The sequence below is a fragment of the Rousettus aegyptiacus genome, unplaced genomic scaffold, assembly GCF_014176215.1.
Source record: "Rousettus aegyptiacus isolate mRouAeg1 unplaced genomic scaffold, mRouAeg1.p scaffold_m13_p_12, whole genome shotgun sequence".
In the NCBI taxonomy this organism is placed as follows: Eukaryota; Metazoa; Chordata; class Mammalia; order Chiroptera; family Pteropodidae; genus Rousettus; species Rousettus aegyptiacus.
In genome coordinates this window covers 56,051,989-56,074,368 of record NW_023416287.1, presented here as the reverse complement: position 1 = coordinate 56,074,368, position 22,380 = coordinate 56,051,989, and the positions used below count along the sequence as shown (strand labels likewise).

At 35.1% G+C, this 22,380-nt stretch overlaps 1 protein-coding gene across 7 annotated transcripts in view; it reads right to left on the bottom strand.

Annotated features, from left to right (window-relative positions):
- Positions 1-22,380, bottom strand: part of GREB1L (GREB1 like retinoic acid receptor coactivator) — a 219,994-nt gene that overhangs the window by 58,671 nt on the left and 138,943 nt on the right. For 5 of the 7 annotated variants that reach the window (XM_016161519.2, XM_016161775.2, XM_016161694.2 and 2 more), the window contains exons 8-12: positions 7,339-7,467; positions 4,748-4,864; positions 4,033-4,152; positions 2,889-3,026; positions 1,135-1,320 (exon numbers count right to left, since the gene is read on the bottom strand). In XM_016161519.2, coding sequence (XP_016017005.2) covers positions 1,135-1,320; positions 2,889-3,026; positions 4,033-4,152; positions 4,748-4,864; positions 7,339-7,467 — 690 coding nt within the window. The remainder of the gene's footprint in view (positions 1-1,134; positions 1,321-2,888; positions 3,027-4,032; positions 4,153-4,747; positions 4,865-7,338; positions 7,468-22,380) is intronic. The other 2 variants (XM_016161923.2, XM_016162016.2) reach the window with 1 other exon arrangement.

Below are 22,380 nucleotides of genomic sequence, written 5' to 3'. Positions count from 1 at the left end.
ATTTTATTACCCACTAATAAGCAGGAAGTTCTGGGTTTATCATGAAATGGCTCATGAGATAGCTGAAACCTTGCAAGTTTCAAAAGCCCATGTCAAAGCAGGCCTTCAGGCTCTCAGGGCACCAAGAGCCACCGCTGCCAGCTGATGCTCCAAATGCTGAATCTGGCCCACTGAAGCATTTTTTAAAAAACATTGTTGAGCCCAGCGTTTTCATTTTTCAAAAGCAAAATATTTTCAAATATTAAAAAAATTCACAGGAGTGCAGATAAAATTTTTTAGGTGTCATTTTATATCTTCAGCATGATCCTAAGTAAATCAGTGGCCTCAAGTCCTAGAGTGAGTATATAATTAGGCTGCATATTAGATGGCCTACTGCAGTTTGCAAAATAAAGGACATTGCAATGTAAATGTTGCTGACTCACAACAGTATTGTTAAGGCACCTGCATATACCCACTGTGGGGCTCAGAGGCTATATCAGATAGAGGAAGTGAAGGGTTCATGACCTATGCATCTCCCTTATCCTAAAGCCTAGAGAGACTTCCAAGGAGGTCCAGTTATTACTACCTCAACGAAGGAAAGAATTATGGGACTACATCAAAGTGGTGTAGCTGGAGAAGAAAAAAATGGGTGTAGGGACAGCCGATAAACAAGATAAAAAGGCTAACTGGAAAATAATTCTCTAAAGCAATGACTACATTTGCATTCCAAATAGCAGTTGCACTTTCAGAAAGGTGGCTTGGCCAGACTTCTCAAGGAAAGGTGCTGTGGCACAGCCCTTTGAAGTTCAGTCATCGAATTCTTTGGAGACCTCAGGACCACTATGACACTGGACACTAGGGGGAGCAATTTCTCTCTTCTAGAACCCAAAGAAAGAGCCAGGAGCCAGGGAGGAGAGATCTCAGAGAAATGGGGGTAATAGGCAAGTGGTGGAAAGGAGAGAAAAGGAGTGAAAAGGAAATGGAGGAGAGGAAAAGGAAAGTCATAGCGAATGGGGCTGAAGGGAAACAGTGTCAGGAATGAAAGGGAACGTAAGAGACAGGTGGATTAATGTGAGAAAATGGAGAAAGAAAAAAAAGTATCTTAAAAAAAGAATAAAAACCATCACCATTAAATGATTATTAAAAATAGCTTACCTAGCCGCACAAGATACTGTATCGTCAGAAGAATCATGTTTTCCACACTCAGGAGTTGGCTGCCAGTCAACCCTAACTGTTCCAAATCTTTGTTTTCCAACTGTGGAATCTTGTAGCAATTCACCAGCAGCGGACTCACAACAATGTCACCAACATTTCCATAGAAATAAGGTAAAGTGCCATAGCCTGCACCAAAAGAAGCAGGTTATTAAAGTTCAACATTTCCTTTTGAGGTCCAACCAGGTACATTTGCTCAATTAGGATCAAAGATGCTCAACAAAGTTCCCTGCCCTCGGAGATGGATGGCTACCAAACAAATCACTCAAGCATATCAATTCTAGAGAATTCACTCAGATGCTCCAAATTATACTCTTACATTAAGTCAGATGAATGAGAAGCAAAAATACTCAAAAATATTTATGTTTCCCACAGAAAGGACATGTTAATATTATGTCTGCCATAAAGGACTGATGAGAGTTTGCAAAACATCTCTGTATCCTTTGTAAAACTGCAATGATAAAATATTTTCTGATAAAATTCTTGATTAAGTTTCTTTTCAGATAAGAAGTCAGGAAAAAAAAACAAACAAACAGACTGTAACAACATGCTTTACTTCCTGAGGGTTTCTTTAAAAATTTGTAAAGCTAAATTCATTGATCAAAAGCAATATTCTGCCATTTGCAGGCACTTGGAGGTTTTATTCCTCTTGCTATCTTAATTATTTATTATGTTCTCTTCCTAACGTCAGCAAACAGCTTCAAGTTACCTTAGAAGTTCTCAGGACAAAAATATGTTACAATATACCCCGTTTTGGTGGTCTGATAGAGAGGACAGTCTCTCTTTGAGTCTTTCTAAAAGGCAGACACCAAAGTCCCCATGTTTTACATATCTTTCCAAGGCTTACTTGGACTAAGTATACAAGTCAAATGTTCAATAAGAACTTCCTGACATATAGAATGAAAACAACGGGACTCCTCCAGTGCCTACAGATCTAGGATAAAGGACAGAGTTTGAAACAAAACCATCCACGTCAGGAGGCTCAAGCCAACTGCAAGCAGCAGATAACACCTCACATAGACATATCCAGAAGACCCAGTATGGCTTAAACACCCTATCTGTTAAGTCCCCAAGGTAAAGCAGGCAGTCTTCTGGTCTAGGCTAGCCCTCAAATGAGGGGACCCTTGAGTGGGTATAAGAGGCACTTAGTACTGGAATATAGGGACTCCTAAACTTCAGATCTGCAACCCTGGGGATCTCTTGGTTATCCTGAATGGGGCCTATTAGGTGGCTCAGCTTGCTTCTTTTCTTTGTGGTTTGGCTCCCTTTGACTGAAATGTTCCCTCTCCTATCTTGTCCTCTCTTGCCCTAGGTCCCACTCAGGACCTAGCTGAAACACCACCTATCAGAAGTCTTCTCAGACCCCTTTAAGGAGGAGCAGTCTTTCCTTTGGGCGCTTGTAGTTTTCGGTTGTGAACCTCTACCAGCTCAAGTATCACAGAATGTTGTAATTGTTATTTATATAACAGAATCCTTCACTTAACAGTGCTTCCTGTGGGCCAAAGGATTGCCTTATTCCCAATTTCTAGTCATATGTTTAGTACAGAATGAAGGAACTGACCAACAAAAGCTGAAAGAATCAATAGATGGACAAATAAATATACTTATGAATATGTGAAAAAATACACAAACAAAGCAATGGAGAAACACTCCTAGATTCCAGATGACACAGGCACCTTGGAATTCCTTTGCCTTACCTATCAGAATTACCGGTCTAACTCCTGAGTTACTCAGCAGGTTTTCAGGAACAATTACAGTTTCCCCTGCAGGAATGGGTCGAGGTTGTAAAATTCCAGTTAATGGGGTCTGTGGAACTGGGGCAGATAAAAGGGACTCTGGAAAAAAAGTTGTTTGACAAGAAGGATTAGACATAAAAACTAAAGGCAATACAACTGAAATCAACGCAGTGTTAATACTTTTAATATGAATGTTTTGGAGGTCTAATGTTTTTTTTTCTTCAATGACATAATTCATGTTTATTATATAAAATTAGAAGAGAGAAAGACAAAAGGAAAAAATCAATCATTATCACATTCTCTGGTGATAACTACTATTTAGAATTTTGATAGTTTTTTCAGATGAAGTTTTTTGGATTCTTTTTTGTATCTTTCCCCAGCAGAATATCAAGGCATATCTGCTCATTACAGAAAAATTGAAAATAGAAAAGTATGAAAAAGGATCAACTGATCATAAATCAGTACTACCTAAAGGCAACCACAATAATATATTGGCACAATTCTTTGTGTATATAATTTCTCTCTGTAGTCTTTAAAATTATTTATTTAAACAAACTTAAATTTAAAGAACTCTATCTATATCTTAGAATTGGTATGTTTACATTTGTCTGTGTTTTGTGCAGCAATGCAATGAGCATTTGAATGTTTAACTGTAGGCACAAAGAATGGCCACAGCTTGGGTTAAAGGAGAACCAGATGGTTTTTCAGGATTCTAGTCACAACTGAAATATCCAGGCCAGAAATAAGTATGGGTCACATAGGAACCAGATCATTGGAGGACATATCTAATACCACTATTGGCAAAGCAAGTTCATTTGTGCTCTCTGATGGTGGGTTGGTAGCATCACGCCCTATGTAAACAATGGCTTACCAATAGTATGGGCTAAAACAAAGTCAGATGGTGAATTAAGATCTTTGTGATGGCACATGTGCTTCTAAGGAAGACAAATGAATGGAGACAAATATTAGCTACTATCAATATCCATACGTAATACTGGAAACAATGGTGGAAATTTATCTTTAAGGGTTTAGGGAAAGAACAAGAGTAGAAGATACCTCTGCTAATTCAAGAAAACTTAAAATCCATCTTCTGTTGGAATCTTACCAGTTCTTGAAAGAGGGCGAACTGTAGGAACGGGTACAACTAAACCAGGTTGGGGGACAGGTGACCCAGGGTACCATCCCCGGTGTCGTTTCTTTGGTGGCCCAGAAATAAACATGGTACCTGAAAGCAAAAAGAAAGATAAGCTTTGTCCATAGTAGTAAAAGAAATGAAAGAAACCAAAGTAATACAGAACTTTTAATTTGATTATACTTAGAAAGCCTGTCACTTTTCCAGAGGTAAAGATTAAATTAGAAAAAGTCATAGTAACAATACCACTTAACATTGGTATGCTGTTTTGAATTTACAATTTTACCCAGATTGTTTCATTTGATTCCATCAACAACCCTGTGAAGTTGTAGGACAAGTATATTGTTATACCCATTTTGTAGATGGTGAAAGGAAGGTTGAGCTTTGCCCAGGGTCACATGACTGAGATAAACCTGGAACCCTGTACTTTGGTCAGCAAAGCCCATGGTTTTTCAAAATACTTCCGTATACACCCGATTCAATTTTATTTCCTAGATAGGCCCATCCCGTAGAATCACCAAAATATTACTCATTACTTCTCATACCAATTATAAACTTTCAAAACATTGTATGAGAAGCTAAGGATAAACTGGGAGTGCACTGTCAGATAACTTATCATTCCGACCTCTGAAGCACTTCTTCCATAATTAAGTTGCATTATTTCAAAACTCTAAGATGAGTATTGTACCTTGGTCTCCTGATGCATAGCTAGGTCTTGGTGACAAAGAGTAATTCCCTGGACAGGCTGGAGTGGAGCTAGATGCACTGCTCTTCCCTCCATGGTTACTGTTTCCATTACCGCCATCTGTAGTACACAAGAGGAACCACTCAGAATAGAGGCTGGACAGAACACTATTTTCTGTGATGCTGCAACCATACTATAAACCTCACACTCTAGGATTCAAAGAAATCTCACTAACAGGACATTTCAGTTACATACGGCCAACTAACTATACCCATCAGAGTAGTATCTTCCTTAAAATGAAATGTCACCTGAAAATAATATTGTAGGACCCAAGAGATCTTTTAGAATCATTTTCAGTGAAATCTTTGGAGGTGATGGGTAGAAGGAAGAGAAGACTTTTTTTTAAACTTTGTATTATGGAAATTTTCAAACATATACAAACGTAGAAAAAATAGTATAATATGTATAACTATGTACCCACCACCTAGGTTCAACATTTATTAACACATGGTCAATCTTGCTCTATCTATACTTCCTATCTCTTCCCCTCACCCCACATAAAACATATATGCTCTGGATTATTTCGAAGCAAACTCCTTTATCATATAATTTCATCTGTAAATACTTCTATATGTGTTTCTAAAAGGCCTCTTGAAAAATGATATCATTATACTTAAAATTAACAATAATTAATAATTTCTTTATATCAAATATTCCATCAATATTCAAATTTCACCTAATTATCTCAGGAATGTTTTTTTTACAGTTGGCTTGTTCTAATTAGGATTAAAAAAAGTCCACACATTGAATTTAATTGCTCGATTTCTTAAACTTCTTTTAATGTATAGGATTTCCCTTCTTTCTCTTTCTTACAATTAATTTGCTAAAAACTTGGCAGAATTTCTCATTTTTGGGATTTTGCTGATTGGATATCCATGGTATCATTTAACATCCCCTCTATTTCTTATAAACTAATTGTTAGATATAGAGGCTTACTCACATCCAGGTCTGATTCTTTTTGGCAAGAGTATCTCACAAGTACTAATATATACTGTCATCAGGAGGCACATAATGGCTGGTTTTCTCTCTTCTTATAAGATTGATTAGTGGTTTCAAGAGTTGTTAGCTTAATACTTGAATTACAAAGTTGTTCATCAGCTTTTCATCTAATGATTTTAGCAACCATGAGATTACCGTCAAGATCTATAATTTCATATATTTTTAAATGCTGTAAAAACTTGGATCTAGTTTGTTTAAATCTATAATCTTACCAGAAGGTAGATCTGCAAGAATTGTTGGACAAGCATAAGACCAAAGTGATCTGGATACATTATGATGCCTAACTGTTGGAAAGTTTCTAAGAATGATAGGCTCTCTTTCTCCTCATTTTTCTTCTACCTCTCTGATCATTTCTTTTCCTTAAATTCTGGAATTTTCTAGGATTCTAGCCTTAGTTTACAGCTTGCCTTATCCTACATTTCTCCTGGTGATTTAAATCACATATTATTTACCCTGGTGATTTTAATCACATATTATATCAACTCTATACTATCAGTTCTGATTCTTTCCTATGATAAGTTAAATGACTTTTAAACAGCTCTTCACTTGGATATCTCATAGGTATTTCAAATTCAACATGTCTAAAATCACTCACTATCTCCTCCTGGGAAACTTGCCCCTCCTTCTGTATTCCCTGTCTCAAACAATAGCACCATTAGAAGGATGGACGTAAACCGAGACCCCTTCTCCTTCATGCTGATTTTACTTCCTGAGTAGTTCTCCAGCCTTTCTCCTCCTCTCCAACCTATTATTGCCCTGACCAAGGACCTCTTAATTTCTCACCTAGACTACTGAAATGACTTTCAACTAGTTTTCCTACCTCTTATTTTTTTGCTGCCAAAATGATCTAACTCAAGTTCAAATAAGACCATGTACTCCATAAGCTACAGAGTAAAATCCATGCTTCTTAGGTTGGTCTCCTATAATTTTTCCCTTATTTACCACTTGCTCATCTCCTGTATCCTTGAGTTTTGCATTTTATGGTTTTTAACAAGTCCAAAGTACTGTAAGTTCTTGCACACATCATGCTGCTTTCTTCCCTTCCTTTTCAAATTTTGTTCTTGCATTTCTCTGAATCTGAAATATATTTTCCTCATTCCTTTGTACAGTGAATATCAACTCATAGTTCAAGACCAAACTCCTCCAAGAATTCATTCTTGACTAATTCCCAAAATATTGAGCTAAAACCTTCTCTGTGCTCCCCTAGCATATTGTTGTATTTATTGCATTACAGGTCAGGGATTGAACCTTATTTATCTTTCTATCCCCAGTTCCTCATCATAACAGGTACTCAAGAAATATTTGAATACTAGCTCTGTCTCTTGTGTCAAATGTCATTCCTTGACTCATCTGGTTAAAACACAGAGAACACAAAGCTTTGTATAAAAATACATTATTATAGATAGCCCCGCGTCTGTCATCAATTGGCAAAGAAGCAGCTTCTGTTTTCTTCTACCAAACTGTTAATTAAATTTCACACGAGCCTTTTATAGACTATATATTTACCAAAGAAATATAAGTGAGGAAAACATCACCTGCAGCAAAAGTCTTCCCTACAATCTGCAAAGATAAAGCCAGAGGCTTTACAATGTTCCTGTTCCGGGTCAGGTCCTGAGCTCCACTTAAATTGATTGCAGAATTAGTTGGACTGAGCATTGGCGAATCTTTAAAATGAAAGAGGTTGTTCAAATTAGCAACTATTTATATATACAGGAAAGAAGGTAATTCAACAAGAGTGAAGTGAAAAAAAGCAGATTGTAGAATTTTTACTTATTTTAGGAAAGTCAATTTCTCTGTATTCAGGTTTTATTAATTTTTTTATGTATATAACAAACACTCATTAGAAGTTACTATGTGCTGGGTGCTAGTAGAAGCACTTTAAATATATCAATTCACTTAATCTCTATAAAAACTCAATGAGGTAGGTACTAGTACCTTAAATAGTGGTAGTCATTTAAAACTTGGTCAAAATTATAGGATATGGTATCAAGGATATCATTATGTGTCATATTAAACTGTCTCCCTATTTTAATGATATATATTTAACTCTATCCACAAGAATTTGTCATTTAAAAAGTGTCACACAAACTAAGTCATTGTACTCTAGGAGAAAACACTTTTCTCTGAAGAAAAGTTGCTTTAATTTTTGGAAAAAAACTAGATTTACCTATGTAATACCAGGTACATCCAAAAAAAAGTTCCTATTTGGATTCAGAAAATAATTCAGCTTCAAAAAACCACAGCCATTTCAAAGACAGGCTCTGGGATAAAGACTCAAGCCAACTAGAGTTTCCTGAAATGAGTACAGACCCCAAATCCCTGACTCTACTCTGGCAGAACAGCTTAATCAATTTACACAGGAAAGTGTCAAAAGGGACTGTTAAAAATCTATGAGAGCTTGAAAAATAAAGTACTCTGAAAAGCAGGATACTGATGGTGCTACACTAGAAATTATCTAAAAAATTAATATTCATACCAAAACCTCATTGCTAATACAACTAATAGGTGTTTGTCATTAAGAACTCAAAAGATTGAAATGGTCCTCTACTGGCTCAGAAGAGTTAATGTGCCTCTCTAAGAGCCTGACTTACCACCAGGGAATGATTTTAAGGTTAATAGGAAGAGTAGAGGCCAGCAACTGCACATACAACATTATAAAGTCACAGAAAATGGAAGACAACCCAAGTTTTTCAGATCTTAACGTAGAAATGTATAGGATAGGAATCTCAGCTAAGTTTGAATGCCATTACAGAGGTTGCTCATTATGTTTCAGGCCACAATCATGTTGTTTGGAACAAGACTAGTAGCTTAATACTAGTTTATACCTAGAATTTTAGCATATTTTAACAGTTTGAATAAACATATTGGTGAAATTTGGTAGACAAATTATGAAAGGTGGTGAGATTCACCTTATTTTTCCTTAATCGATGAATTCAGATTAGACCGATCTTTTAGAAATAATGAAAGAGTAAAAAATTAATATACAGAAATTAATTTTCACATAAAGAAACAACAACTGATAGCTAGATAAAATGCTTAACCAATAGTTAGATAAGGAATAAGCTTAATAAGAAAAGTACACACTACATAAAGGAAACTTTATAGTATTTAATATAATGGCTGGGATTTGTTTTAAAATATTGAGGGAGGAAGAAAGGCAGTAAGATTAAATAACATTGACCATGTGTTCATAATTATTGAAGCTGGTCCATGGTGAAGGGTTAATTATATTATTATGTCTCTTTTATATGTATTTTAACTTTTCATATTAAAAATTTTTTTTAGCTAAAAAATACTTCTGTAGATCATGAAAAGAGACCTGAACAAATGTCAACACATATCATGTTGCTGAGCAGAAATATTTAATGTCAAAAAGATGGCAGTCAACCTAAGTTCTTTTTAATGCTTCAAACATTTATTTTACAAAAACTGGTTTTACATGCTACCTTTGAACTCTATATAATAACTGCTTTATCTCAAGTTCAATCAATATCCTCAAATTTATTTTTATTTTTTTCAATTTTTTAAAATTAAGTTTATTGGAGTAACATTGGTTAATAAAATTATATAATTTTAGGTGTAAATTATAATTCCACATCTGTATATTCTATAGTGTGTTTATCACCCAAAGTCCAGTTTCCTTCAGCTACCATATATTTGATCCCCTTTACTCACTTCACCCTCCACCTAACCCTCTATATTTGACCCCCTTTACCCCATCTACCTCCCCCCCCCCCTCTGGTAACCACTAGTCTCTAATCCATGTCCATGAGTCTCTGTTTGTCCTGGTCATTTGCTGCTTTTAGGTTTATATCTCACATATAAATGATAGCATATGATTTTCAACTTTTTCTGTCTGGCTGATTTCATTTAGCATGATTATCTTGAGGTCCAACCATGCTGTCGCAAATGGCAGTATTTCATCTCTTCTAAAGGCTGAGTAATATTCCATTCTATACATGTACCACAGCTTCTTTAGCCAATCATCTATTGTAGGACAGATTGCTTTGGTTGCTGCCATGTCCTGGCCACTGTGAAAAATGCTGCTATGAACAAGTGTGTACAAGTATCTTTTTGGATATGGGTTTTCAAGTCTTTGGGGTAAATACCCAGTCAAGAGATTGCCAGATCATATAGCAGATCAATTCTTAGTTTTTTTTTAGGAAATTCCATACTGTTTTCCATAGTGGCAGTACCAATTTGCAGTGTATGAGGGTTCCTTTTTCTCCACATCCTCTCCAGCATTTGTTATTACTTGTCCTGTCAATTATAGCTATTCTAACAGGTGTGAGATAGTATCTCATTGAATCTAAGTTATTTTATAAATAAAATCTGATCCTAGGAAAATGCCAATAGTTTAAGATATTATTAGGATTAGTTTTAGAATTATTGTAATATTTTAAAAGTAGGCAAATTGATGTAATGTTGATATGAAAAAAAAATAAACACACAAGAACAACTGGAAACATTCTGAAAAAGAAGAGAAATGAGGGGAGGCTAGTATGATGATGTAATAAGACATTATAAAACCTCAGTCAATAAAATATTGTGGTCTTGGTGGATTATTAGGCAAACAGAATAATGGAACAAAAAAGACAGTAAGGAGTAGATGCAAATATACTTGATAATTTAGTATAAGATAAAGGTGTTAGCTCAAAGCAGCAATAAAGATGAACTATTCAATAAATTGTGTTGAGGCAATTGGATATATAAGACAAAAATTAAGTTGGATTACATCTTACACCAAGTAACAAACAAAGTCAAATGTAGCAAAGATATACATTTAAAAACTGAAAATATAGAAATTGTAGGAGAAAACATGGGAGAGTTTATTATAACCTTGAAATGGAAAAGAACAAACTATTGATCAAAATGTTGAAGCTATAAAAAAGGTTTGAGTTATTCAGCTACATAATAATAATAAAAAATTCTGAATGGCAAAACACACTGTACCCATGCAAACAGGAGAGAGCTGGCTATGCTAACAACAGAAAAAATATTATTACTGGAGAAAAAGGATATTTTATAATGATAAAAGGATCAACCCACCAGGAAGATATAATAATTAAAGATATGTATGCACCTAACAACAGAGTCCCAAATTCATGAAGCAAAGATTGACAGAATCAAAGAGAGAAACAAGCAATTCAATAATAATAGTTGGAGACTTCAAAACCTTGCTTTCAATGATCAATATAATAATTGGGGAGATAGTCAACAAAAAAAACAGAAGACTTGAACAACACTATAAACCCACTAGACTTAATTGATATCAATAGAACAGTCCCCCAACACAAATAGAAAACACATTCTCAAGTGCACAGTGAACATTTTCCAGGACAATATGTTAGGTGGTAAAGAAGCCTAGATAAACTTAAAAGAATTGAAATCATATAAAATACATTCTCTGACCTCACTAGAATCAAATTAGCAATCAATAACAGAAGGAAATTTGAGAAATTCACAAATATGTGGATATAAAACAACAAAATCCAAAATAACCAATGATTGAAGAAGCAATCACAAGGGAAATTAGATATCACTTTAAAATAGATGAAAAAAATCACAACATATGAAAACTTAAGAGACGATGTTAAAGAAATGCTTAAAGGAAATTTTATAGTTATATATGCCTATATTAAAAATGAAGATCTCAAATAAACTAACCTCCACCTTAAGAAACTAGAAAAAGAAGAGCAGACTAAACCCAAGGTAAGTAGAAGAAAGGAAATAATGAAAACTAGATAAGCAATGAATGAAGTAGGGAACAGAGAAACAATAATGAAAATCAACAAGACCAAAAGTTATTTGAGAAGATCAACAAAACTGACAAACTTTTACTTAGATTGACCACAAAAAAAAGATGTAAATTACTAAAAAAAAAAAAAAAAAATCAAGAATGAAAAAGAGGGGCATCACAGAAACCTTATAGAAATAAAAAGAATTATAAAGGAATACTATGAACAATCATGCGCCATCATTATGGACTGAATTGTGTACCCTCCAAATTCATATGTTGAAGCTCTAATCCCTAGTACCTTAGAATGTGACAATGTTTGGAGACAGGTCTTTAAATAGGTAATTTTAAGGTTAAATGTGGTCATGAGGGTGGGGTCTTCATTTAATGTGACTGGTGTCCTCATAAGAAGAGAAAGAGACACACACCAGGGGCATGTATGCACAGAGGAAAGACCACATAATGATATAGCAAGAAGGTAGCTATCTGCAAGCCAAGGAGAGAGGCCTCAGGAAAAACCAATCCTGCTGCGCCTTCACCTTGGACTTGCAGCCTCCAGAACTGTGATAAGATACATTTCTGCTGTTAAGCCACCCAGTCCATAGTATTTTTATGGCAGTCCCAGCAAACCCATGCAGACCTCAAATTAGATGACTCAGATGAAATAGACATGGAAATAGAAATGGAAATACTAAGGAATACACTACAAAAACTACTAGAGCTAATAAATTTGAGTTTACCAAAGTTGTAGGATTCAAGATCAATATATGAAAATCAACTGCACTCCTGTGCTCTTACAATAAATACAAAAATAAAATTAAGAAAAAACTCCCATTTACTATAACATCAGAAAAAATAAACTTAATAAATTTAATGAGCAGTGCAAAACATATGCTATGAAAACTATAAAACATTGTTTAAAAAATTTAAAAGACCTAAATAAAGGGGAAAATATCCTATAAAAGGAAAGACATTCTCTGCTCATGGATCAGAAGATTTAATATTGTTAAGATGGCAACACTACCCAAATTGTTCTAAAGACTCATTGCAAGCCTTATCAAAATTTCAGCTGGTTTCTGTGCAGAAATTTAGCTAATACTAAAATTCAAATGGAAATGCAAGGGACCCAGAATAGCCAAAACAATCCTGAAAAATAAAAAAAAAAGCTGGAGGATTCATCCTTTACCATTTTAGAATTTCATGCAAAGCTATAATCATCATCACACGGTGTGGCATTGGTATGAGTACAGACACAGATCAATGGAACAGTGCCGAGAGTCCAGAAATAAACGCTCTTAGAAGAAAATATAGGAGTAAATATTCATGGCCTTGGATTAGGCAATTGTTTTTTAGATGTAACACCAAAAGCACAAGCAACAAAAGAAAAAAAAAAGATAAGCTGCACTTCATCAAAATAAAATATAAAAAAAATTTGGGACTTCAAAAGACACCATCAAAAACAAAAAGACAACCCAGAGTGGGAGAAATATTTGTAAGTCATATCTGATAAAAAGGCTTGTAGCAGAATCTATAAAGAACTCTTACAACTCCATACCAGAAAGATAAATAGCCCAACTGAAAAATGGGCAAATGATTTGTACAGATATTTCTACAAAAAAGATACAGAAATGGCCAATAAGCACATGAAAAAGTGCTCAACATCATCAGCCGCTGGAGAAACACAAATCAAAACCACGATGAGAAAAAACTTCACACCCATGAGGATGGCTAAAATAAAAAAGACAGACAATAACAAGTTTTGATGAGTATATGAAGAAATTAGAACCCTCATACATTGCTGGTAGGAATGTAAAATGATGCAGTCACTTTGGAAAGCAGTTTCTCAGATGGATGTAAATATGGAGTTACCACATGATCCAGCAATTCTACTCCTCGGTATGAAATAAAAGAGAAATGAAAAAATATTTCCACACAAAAATCTGTACACAAATGTTCACAGCAACATTATTCATAATAGCCCTAAACTGGAAACAACCCAAATGTACATCAACTAATAAATAGGTAAATAAAGTATGGTATATCCATAAAATGGGATACCAGTCAGCAGTAAAAAAGAATGCAGTACTGATACATGCTACAACATGGATGAACCTTGAAAACATTATGCCAAATGAAAGAAGCCAGTCACAAAAGGCCGTATGTTGTATGATTCCATTTATATGAAATGTCCAGAATAAACAAATCATTAAAATAGAGTAGATATGTAGTTTCCAGGGGCAGGGGTTGGGGGTGAAGTGAAATGCGGAATGATTGATAATAGGGACAGGATTTCTCTTGAAGTGATGGAAATGCCCGGAAATTTATTGTGATGGTTGCACAATTCTGTGACTGTACTAAAAGCCATTAATTGTATACTTCTAATGGGTAAATTACATAGTATAATGAATTATAGCTCAATAAAGCTGTTATTTTAAAAAACACTATAAGAAAATTGTAAACAAGGGAAAATATTTATAACTCGCAGAGAATTAGACTATGTACTCCTATCAACACAAGTCAATAAGAAAAAAGACTACTGTTGCAGACACTTTGTTATCCCATATCACATCTCTTTGGCCCATCTTTGATTTCAACAGGAGTTATGGTGGAAAGTTCTACATGAGCTCAGATTCTTGGGGACGACATTTTACCTCAAGCTCACATCTAACTTCTTTTAGCTTTTTGTCTCAGAGCATTCTCCAAGGCCACAAAACTCTCAGCTGTGTGTGGTTCAAAGTACAAGGGACTGTAATACTTCTGGGGGAGCCAGCAATAATAGGGGACATGAGAATAAATGTCTTGGCTTTCCATTCTGTAGAAAGATAATTCTGGGAGGCATTCTGCAAGCTTCTTAGAGGACCTGGTTTACAGCAACTACACAGAAAACACTGTTATGCTGGTTTACTTCTGACTACAGGGTTTACATTCCACATAAACTGTTTGCACTCAAGTTCTTCCTTCAGGCTCTGATTCTAGCAGAACCCAAACTATGACAAATAACTCTTACTAAAGGGTAAAGGATATAAACTTAGAGTTCACAGAAAGAAAATGCAAACAGCTTTTAAATAAATGCAAAGATGCTCAATGTCAATAAAAGGGAAATGCAAATTAAAACCACACTTAGATACTATTTTCCACCCATGAAATTGACAAAAATCTAAAAGTTCAATAATAAACTTTGTTAGTGAGCCGCACACATGCACATGTATATTTCTAAAAAAAATGTAAATGTTTCCAAAGAGTGGAATAAATCAAATTTTTAAAATAAGGATAAAAAATAGTTACGTGTAGATCGACAACTGGCATCAGATGTACTTCTTAAATGCACAAAGTGAGCATTTACTTCAGTATTAGATTACACATAGTGATTTTAAAGAATAATTGCGCTTCAATGAGACTGCTTTTGCAAAGTTATCAATGATCTAACTCCCAAAACCAGGAGAAACTTTATGGTCCCTATCCTACTGAATCCCACTGATGCATTTATTTATTTACGACAATTATTTATTGAGCAGCAACCATGTATCAAGAACCTTGCTAGGATCTACAGGTAAAATGGTAAACAAGACAAGTGCAGTCCTTGTGCAAGTTTCCTTTGTCTGCTGACGTGTTCTCCACCCCTTTTATTTTTCTTATGACAATCTGACCAGATTCCATGGTTCCATTTGTAATTTTTGAAAATTTATTTCATTTCTATTGTTTGTCTTATTTTATTTCATTAACATATAAATCATAAAATATATCAATTTCGGAATAATCAGAAAGCACAAATGAGCATTAGATAAGGTCAGAGTGACCTTTTGAAAATGTCAATCCTATTATGTTATTCCCTAATCTTAACCACCTTGCACAGCTTCTACTCTTGAATTTGTCATGTATGGAGGTATTGCCATATTTGGCATTTAACACTAGTGGTTTTAATTATTTGGGATCTCTCTCAAATGTCCAAAATGTGATAGCTTGTGATCTTGCTGAGACATGAATTTGAACTGCAGATTCTTGTGCAGAACCTAGTACTTGGATGGTAAGCAAGCAGATGACTGCCCATCATCTGCACCTCACCAAGGCCTGATTCTCTTGTCTAGTGATTTCATATCCATTTAAAAGAGGAACTTGTTAGCACTGGAGGAGTCACAAATTTAGGAAGTTCCTTAAGCTGGTCACAGCTCTGCTCTCTCTGTTATAGTGGTTTGTAACTTATTGTTTCTCCCACTAGGTCATGAAGCTCCTTGAGGGCATTCCCAAGCTCCTGGCACAATGTCTGTCACATCTTAACTAAAGAAATAAAATGAAAAAAAAAAAAGCCAAAATAATTTGTTTTTCCTCTTTATCCAATAGTTCAATAACTGTTAGCCCAAAATCCTGGTGGAAAAGTTTTTTTCTAAAAAAAAGGAGCCATTTAAATAGTAAGTAGAAAGAGTCTGGTTTTGCCACTTATTAGCTCTTTTTTTTCACCAAATACTTACCCTGAGATTCTGTTTCATGATCTGTAAAATGGTTCTAAAACCTGTCTCAGAGCAACAGTTAACATGCTTAACACAGGGCTTAGGACACTGTATTATAGATATTCATATTTATTTTGCTAAATCTTGTTAAGGGTTTTCCAGCTGAGAGTTTAAATCTTTATGAGCTCTTTTTGCTCTGACACCTATATAAGAAGTAGACTACTGTAACATTGTGATTTATAAAATATTTGGTCTTCATCCACAGATCCTGGCTCAAAGCTCTTAAAGCCCTGGAAATTTCCTAAGGACAGAGAGTAATAAAAGCATCTTTTGTTATGTTAATGAGGCGACATTTGACCTCCACCTAAGAATAGGAGCTGATTGCCAGTAAAGCCAACCTTGTGATTAGAGGGTTGGAATTTTCAGTCCCACCTTGAGAGAGGGGAGAGAAGCTGAAGGTTGAATCGATTGCCAATGGTCAATAATTTCATCAATCATGAGTATGTAATGAAGCCTCCATAAAAACCCCAAAGGACAGGGCTCAGAGAGTTTCCGGGTTTGGCAAACACTTGGGAGATGCGGGGAGAAGGGCTCACCGGGAGGGAGTATGAAAGCTCTGTGCCCCTTCCTAGATAGCTTGCTCTATGCAGCTCTTCCATCTGGCTGTTTGTGAGTTATATCCTTTTACAATAAACTAGTGTTTCTCTGAGTTCTGTGAGCCATTGTAACAAATTAATTGAACCTAAGGAGGGAGTTTGTGGGAACCTATGATTTATAGCCAGTCTGTTGGAAATAAAGGTAATAACCTGAACTTATGATGGGCATTCTGAATTGTAGGGCATCGTCAGAACCTCCGACCTATATACCCCGTTGGCAGTTGGTCAGAAGTACAGGTAAGAGCTTGGGCTTTCGACTAGTGCCTTAAGTAAGATAGAGAGAGAGCAAGAGCAAGAGCAAGAGCAAGCGAGAGAGGGCGAGAAAGAGCGCGCGCGCGCGCGAGAGAGAGAGAGACTGACTGACCGTATGTGTGTGCGTGTGAGTGTGTGTATGCACGTGCGTGCGATCTTGTAGGACTGAAACTCTTAACCTGTGAAATCTGATATTATCTCCAGGTAGTGTCAGAATTGAGTTGAATTCTTGAACACCCTGCTAATGTCCAAGAATTTTTCATTGGTATGGCGGGAACTCCTCTTCCCTAAACACTGGCATTTGGTCTAGGAATCCCCATTCAACCACATAATCTGCTTCTTTCCCAAGTAAAGTACACTGGACCTATTTTTACCTTCGAACTGCAATTAGAATAATGTCCTTCCAATAATATACCACATTTCTATTAATGCACTCTGAGGCTGTATTAATTATTTATATCAGCCATGTTTTATTTCTGACTCAACTGAACTAACATTTAGTGAAAATGTGAATATACCTCCCCCCTAAAATTAATGTTAAATCAGATATCTTTCTAATCTATTCTTAGACTGTGGATTGTAAAAAACAGCTCTATAATTGACAATAAGTTGCACATACTTAAAGTATACAATTTGATGTTTTGACACATTTATATACCCATGAAACCATCACCACAGTCAAAACAGTGAACGTATTTTTTACTCCTAAATCTCCTTGTAATCCATCCCTCCTGTGTCTCCCTTGCTCCCTCATCCTCAACCAATCACTGACCTGTTTTCTGTCACAATAGATTAGTTTGCATTTCCTAGATAAATAGAATCGTACAGTATTACTTGTTCTTTTGTCTGGCTTCTTTCACTCACCATAATTATTTTCAGATTCATTCATGTTGTTACAAGTATCAATAGCCCATTACTGTTTATTGAGCTATACAACACTGACTGGATATATAACAATTTATTTATCCATTCACCTGGATAAATATTCACCTGGATGGACATTTGTTTTTTTTCCAGTTGGGGCTATTACAAATAAAGCTTCTATGAACATTTGTACATAAGTGTTTGCATGGACATATATTTCTTTTCTCTTGGGTGATTACCTAGGAATGCAGTGATAAGACTATTTGGTAGGTGTACACTTAACTTTTTAAGAGACGGACAAACTATTTCCCAATAGTTATACTATTTTACATTCTTAGTAATGTTTTTACAGTTCCTCCACATCCTCACCAATGCTTGGTATAGTCAGTTTTTTAAGTATAGCCATTCTAATAACTATGTAGTAATATCTTATTGTTGTTTTAATTTGCATTTCCCTAATGACTAATGGTGTCAAGTGTCTCTTCATGTGCTTGCTTAACTGCCATCCATGTCTTATGCCCATTTAAAAAATTAGGTTATTTTCATATTATTGAATTTTTAAAGGTCTTTCTTTTGGATACAATTCCTGTATATGTTTTGCAAAGATTTTCATCTAGGCTGTGTCTTCTGAAGAGCAGAAGTTTTACACATTTTAATGAAGTCCAATTTATCATTTTGTTCTTTTATGAATTGTACTTTTGATGTTGTATCTAAGAAATCTTTGCCTAACCTAGGTCACAATTATTTTTGTTTTCTTCTACAAGTTTTATAGTTTTCAGTTTCATATTTAGGTCTATGGCCCATTTGAGTTATTTCTGTATGTGGTGTGAGCTATGGATGGAAATTCATGTTTTTGCATATGGATATACAATTGTTCCAGCACCATTTGTTGAAAAGGTTATTCTTTCTTCATTTTGTGCCTTTGCTAAAAAGTAAATTTTACATATATGTGTGAGTTTATTTCTAGACTTTCTATTCTATCCCATTGATCTATTTGTATATTTTTACACAAGTACAATGCTGTTTTGATATATGTAACTTTATAATAATTATTGAAATCAGGTATTGTTAGCCTTCCAACTTTTTTCTTCTTGTTCAGAGTTGTTTTTGCTATTTTAAATCATTTGCATTTCCATATGAATTTTAGAATTAGTCTGTCAACTTCTATCAACAATAAAAAATCTGGGATTTTGATTTGGATTGTGCTGAATCTATAGGTCAATTTAAAGAGACTTAACATCTTAACAATATTAGTTTTTCAACCAATGAACAAGAGATATCTCTCTAAATTATTTAGGTCTCCTTTACTTCCTCTCATCATTTCTTTCTAGTTCTCAGGGTACAGTTCTTTCACACCTTTTGTCAGATTCATCCTTAAATATTTTATATTTTTATGCTATTATAGTTGGTACTGTTATTTAAAATTTTTAAATTTAAATTTCCAAATAGATACTGATAGTTCTTTGCTGACATACAGAAATACCATTTTCATTTGCACAGTAATCCCCCTCATCCACAGGGGATATGTTCCAAGTTCTCCCATGGCTGCCTGAAACCTAGGATAGTACCAAACCTTATATACACTATGTTTTTTCTTATACATACATACCTTTTCACTTAAAGGAAGCAGTTTACAGCTTTTCTTTGGCATATTGGGATTTCCAGCATCACTACTCTTGCACTTTGGGCCATTATAAAGTAAAATAAGGGTTACTTCAACACAAGCACTGCAATACTACAATGGCACAGAGACAGCTGGTGGGTAAGTGACTGGTGGGTGGGGAATGTATACAGTGTGGGTTAGCTGGACAAAGAGATAATTCACATAAAGGTGGAATGAAGAGGAAGGGTGGGAAGTTTTTAATCATGCTACTTAGAATGGCCACAACTTAAAACTTAATTATTGTTTATTTCTGGAACTTTCCATTTAATATTTTAAGACCTCATTGGACTGCAAGTGACTGAAAATGAAACCGCAAATAAGGAGAGACTACTGTACATTTATTTTGTAGTGTTCAATGTTGCTAAAGTCATTTCTTAGTTCTAGTAGCTTTTTTGTATATTTCATTGGATTTTCTACATAGAAAATCATGTGGTCTGTGAATAAAGACAGTTTTACTCCTTCCTTTCTGATCTTAATGCCTTTTTTTTTTCTTTTTCTTGCCTGACTGTACTCGCTAGAACCTCCAGTACAACACTGAATAGAAATGATAACAAGACATGCTTGTCTTGTTTCTGATCTTTTGGAGAAAGCATTCAGTCTTTTATCACTGAGTATGTTTGCTATGGGCTTTTAGTAGATGTCCATTATCAGAAATTTCCTTCTTTTCTTAGTTTGTTAAGGTTTTTTTAAATCAGGAATAAATACTGGGTTTTGTCAGTGCTTTTTTCTGCATCTATTGAGATACGGATATGGCTATACTTTTTTAGGTTAACATGGTAAATTACATTGATTGGTATTCAAATGTTAAACCAACCATGCGCTCCTGGGATAAACCCCACTTTGTCATGATGTAGTATCCTTTCAACATATTGTTAAATTCGACATGCTAAATTTTTACTAAGAAATTTGTATTTACATAATGAGGGATACTGGTTTGAACTTTTTTTGTAATGTCTTTGATTGTGGTGTCCAGGTAATGCTGGTCTTATAGAATGAAAATTTTTGAAAATTTATTGAGAAAGTAGTCCATTCTCTTCAATTTTTTGGAAGAGTTTGTATAGAATTGGTACTATTATTTCCTTAAATGTTTGGTGGAATCTACCACCTGGGCCTGGCCTTTTCTTTGAGAAAGTTTTAAACCCCATTTTCAATGTATGTAATAAATATAGAGCTGCTGGGAACAGTTCCTGTTCCTGGCCTGAATACTGGGCACTGTTTCCTCTCATCCTTTTGAATGGTACTTTTACCAGCCTTGAGTAGTTTCTTCACATGCAGGCATCAATCAGTATTATGTTGAACATCGGAGGAAACCCTCTGTACATCTGTGCGGTTCTCTCTCCCTTCTGGTACGTGGTCCTATGAATTAGCTGTTTGGGTCTCCCTGCACTCTCAGTTCTTTCTACTCAACTTAGGGAATCTACTAGGCTTGACTACAGTTCCTCTTCCCTGCATCATGGTCTAGGAATTCTCAAGGCGGTAAACTTAGGCAATGTTAAGATTCACATTATTTGTTTCCCATCTCTCAGGGATCGCTGTTCTTTGTTGCTTGAGAAACATTGCCTTGAACATTGTTTTTCATGTATTTTTGTCTGTGTTTTTAAAAAGGTTGTTTCAGGTGGGAAGGTAAATTCAGTCCCTTTTAATATGCTGAACAGACCTGCTATTTATTTTCCAACTTTAATGCTCTTCCACTCCTTTTCTCATTCTTTCTGCCCCTTACTCTATTCTTGTAATCTGAGATATATAAACATTTTACAGAATTCTAGGTAGAGATCAATATCATATTTGTATCTCCAGACCCTACTACTTGGTAATTGCCCAAGAAAACTGTCAGTTGTGAGCTGAGAAAGTTCAAATTCTGGTTCTGTTACCTTCTAGCGGTATCTTGGCTTTGTCTGTTAGGTACGAGTGCTTATTCCTCTACATGCAAAGAACGCTGAAGAAAGATCAGTAACAAGCAGATACTTTCTACTGAGCTATACATTTTGCTTAATGCTAAGATCTTTTAAATATTTAACTATGACAAATATAACCTAAAAGGAAATTCATTAATAGAAAAAGACATGTTAAAATCTCATTTCTCCCATAAATCATTGTTTTTTTTCTTTCAGTATATACCTGTCTATGTTTTATCCACCTTATATTTCTTACATAATGTAACAAAAATATACACAGAGTTAATAATACTTTTTTATTTAACAGTTATTTCCTATGTGGCTGCACAGTATCATAATTATTTTTTTCTTACATCTTTGTCATGTGAGTATGCTATAATTTGTTCAACTGTTTCTGTCTATACTAAGACTGCTTCTCCTCTTTAGTTAATATAAAGAGTAACTACAGTGAATATCTTAACTTTCCTTTTAGGTTATTTTCTTGGCTAAGGCCCTGAAGTGAGATTACTTAAGTAAAGGACATAAATATTTTTAATGTTTTTGTTACATATTGCCAAATTTCTTTCTTAAAAGATTGTACCACTGTTCACCTGCATCAGTTTGGCTAAGGGTGTCTTATCATATCCTTGCCAGCACTGTATATTATCACTTAAAGTGAAACGTTATGGCTAATGTATTGGTGAAAATGACTCTTCATTGTTCTTACAGTTTCTTCATTTCTACAAAGTGGGCCATTCTTCCTTATACCTGCTAAATAGTGGTATGTTCTCTTTTGTAGGGCATGGGGAGAAGTCTCATAAGCATATTCATGGCACTGGGAGGCGTGTGATCACAGGTTTTCTTTCCTCTCCCTCGCATGCATGCATTCATCAAATGTTTTTCCAGTCTTTTCAGCAGGCCATATACTGTGCTAGGCTCTGGGGACAGACTAGAGAAAGTAGGTATATACAACTTCTGCCCAAAGAATTTACAGTGTAAAGGATGAGCCTACAAGTTCTCTCAATTTCTGGTTGGGAGTATGCAAATCTGTCAACCAAAGGTTTCCCACCACATTTGGAAAAAGGA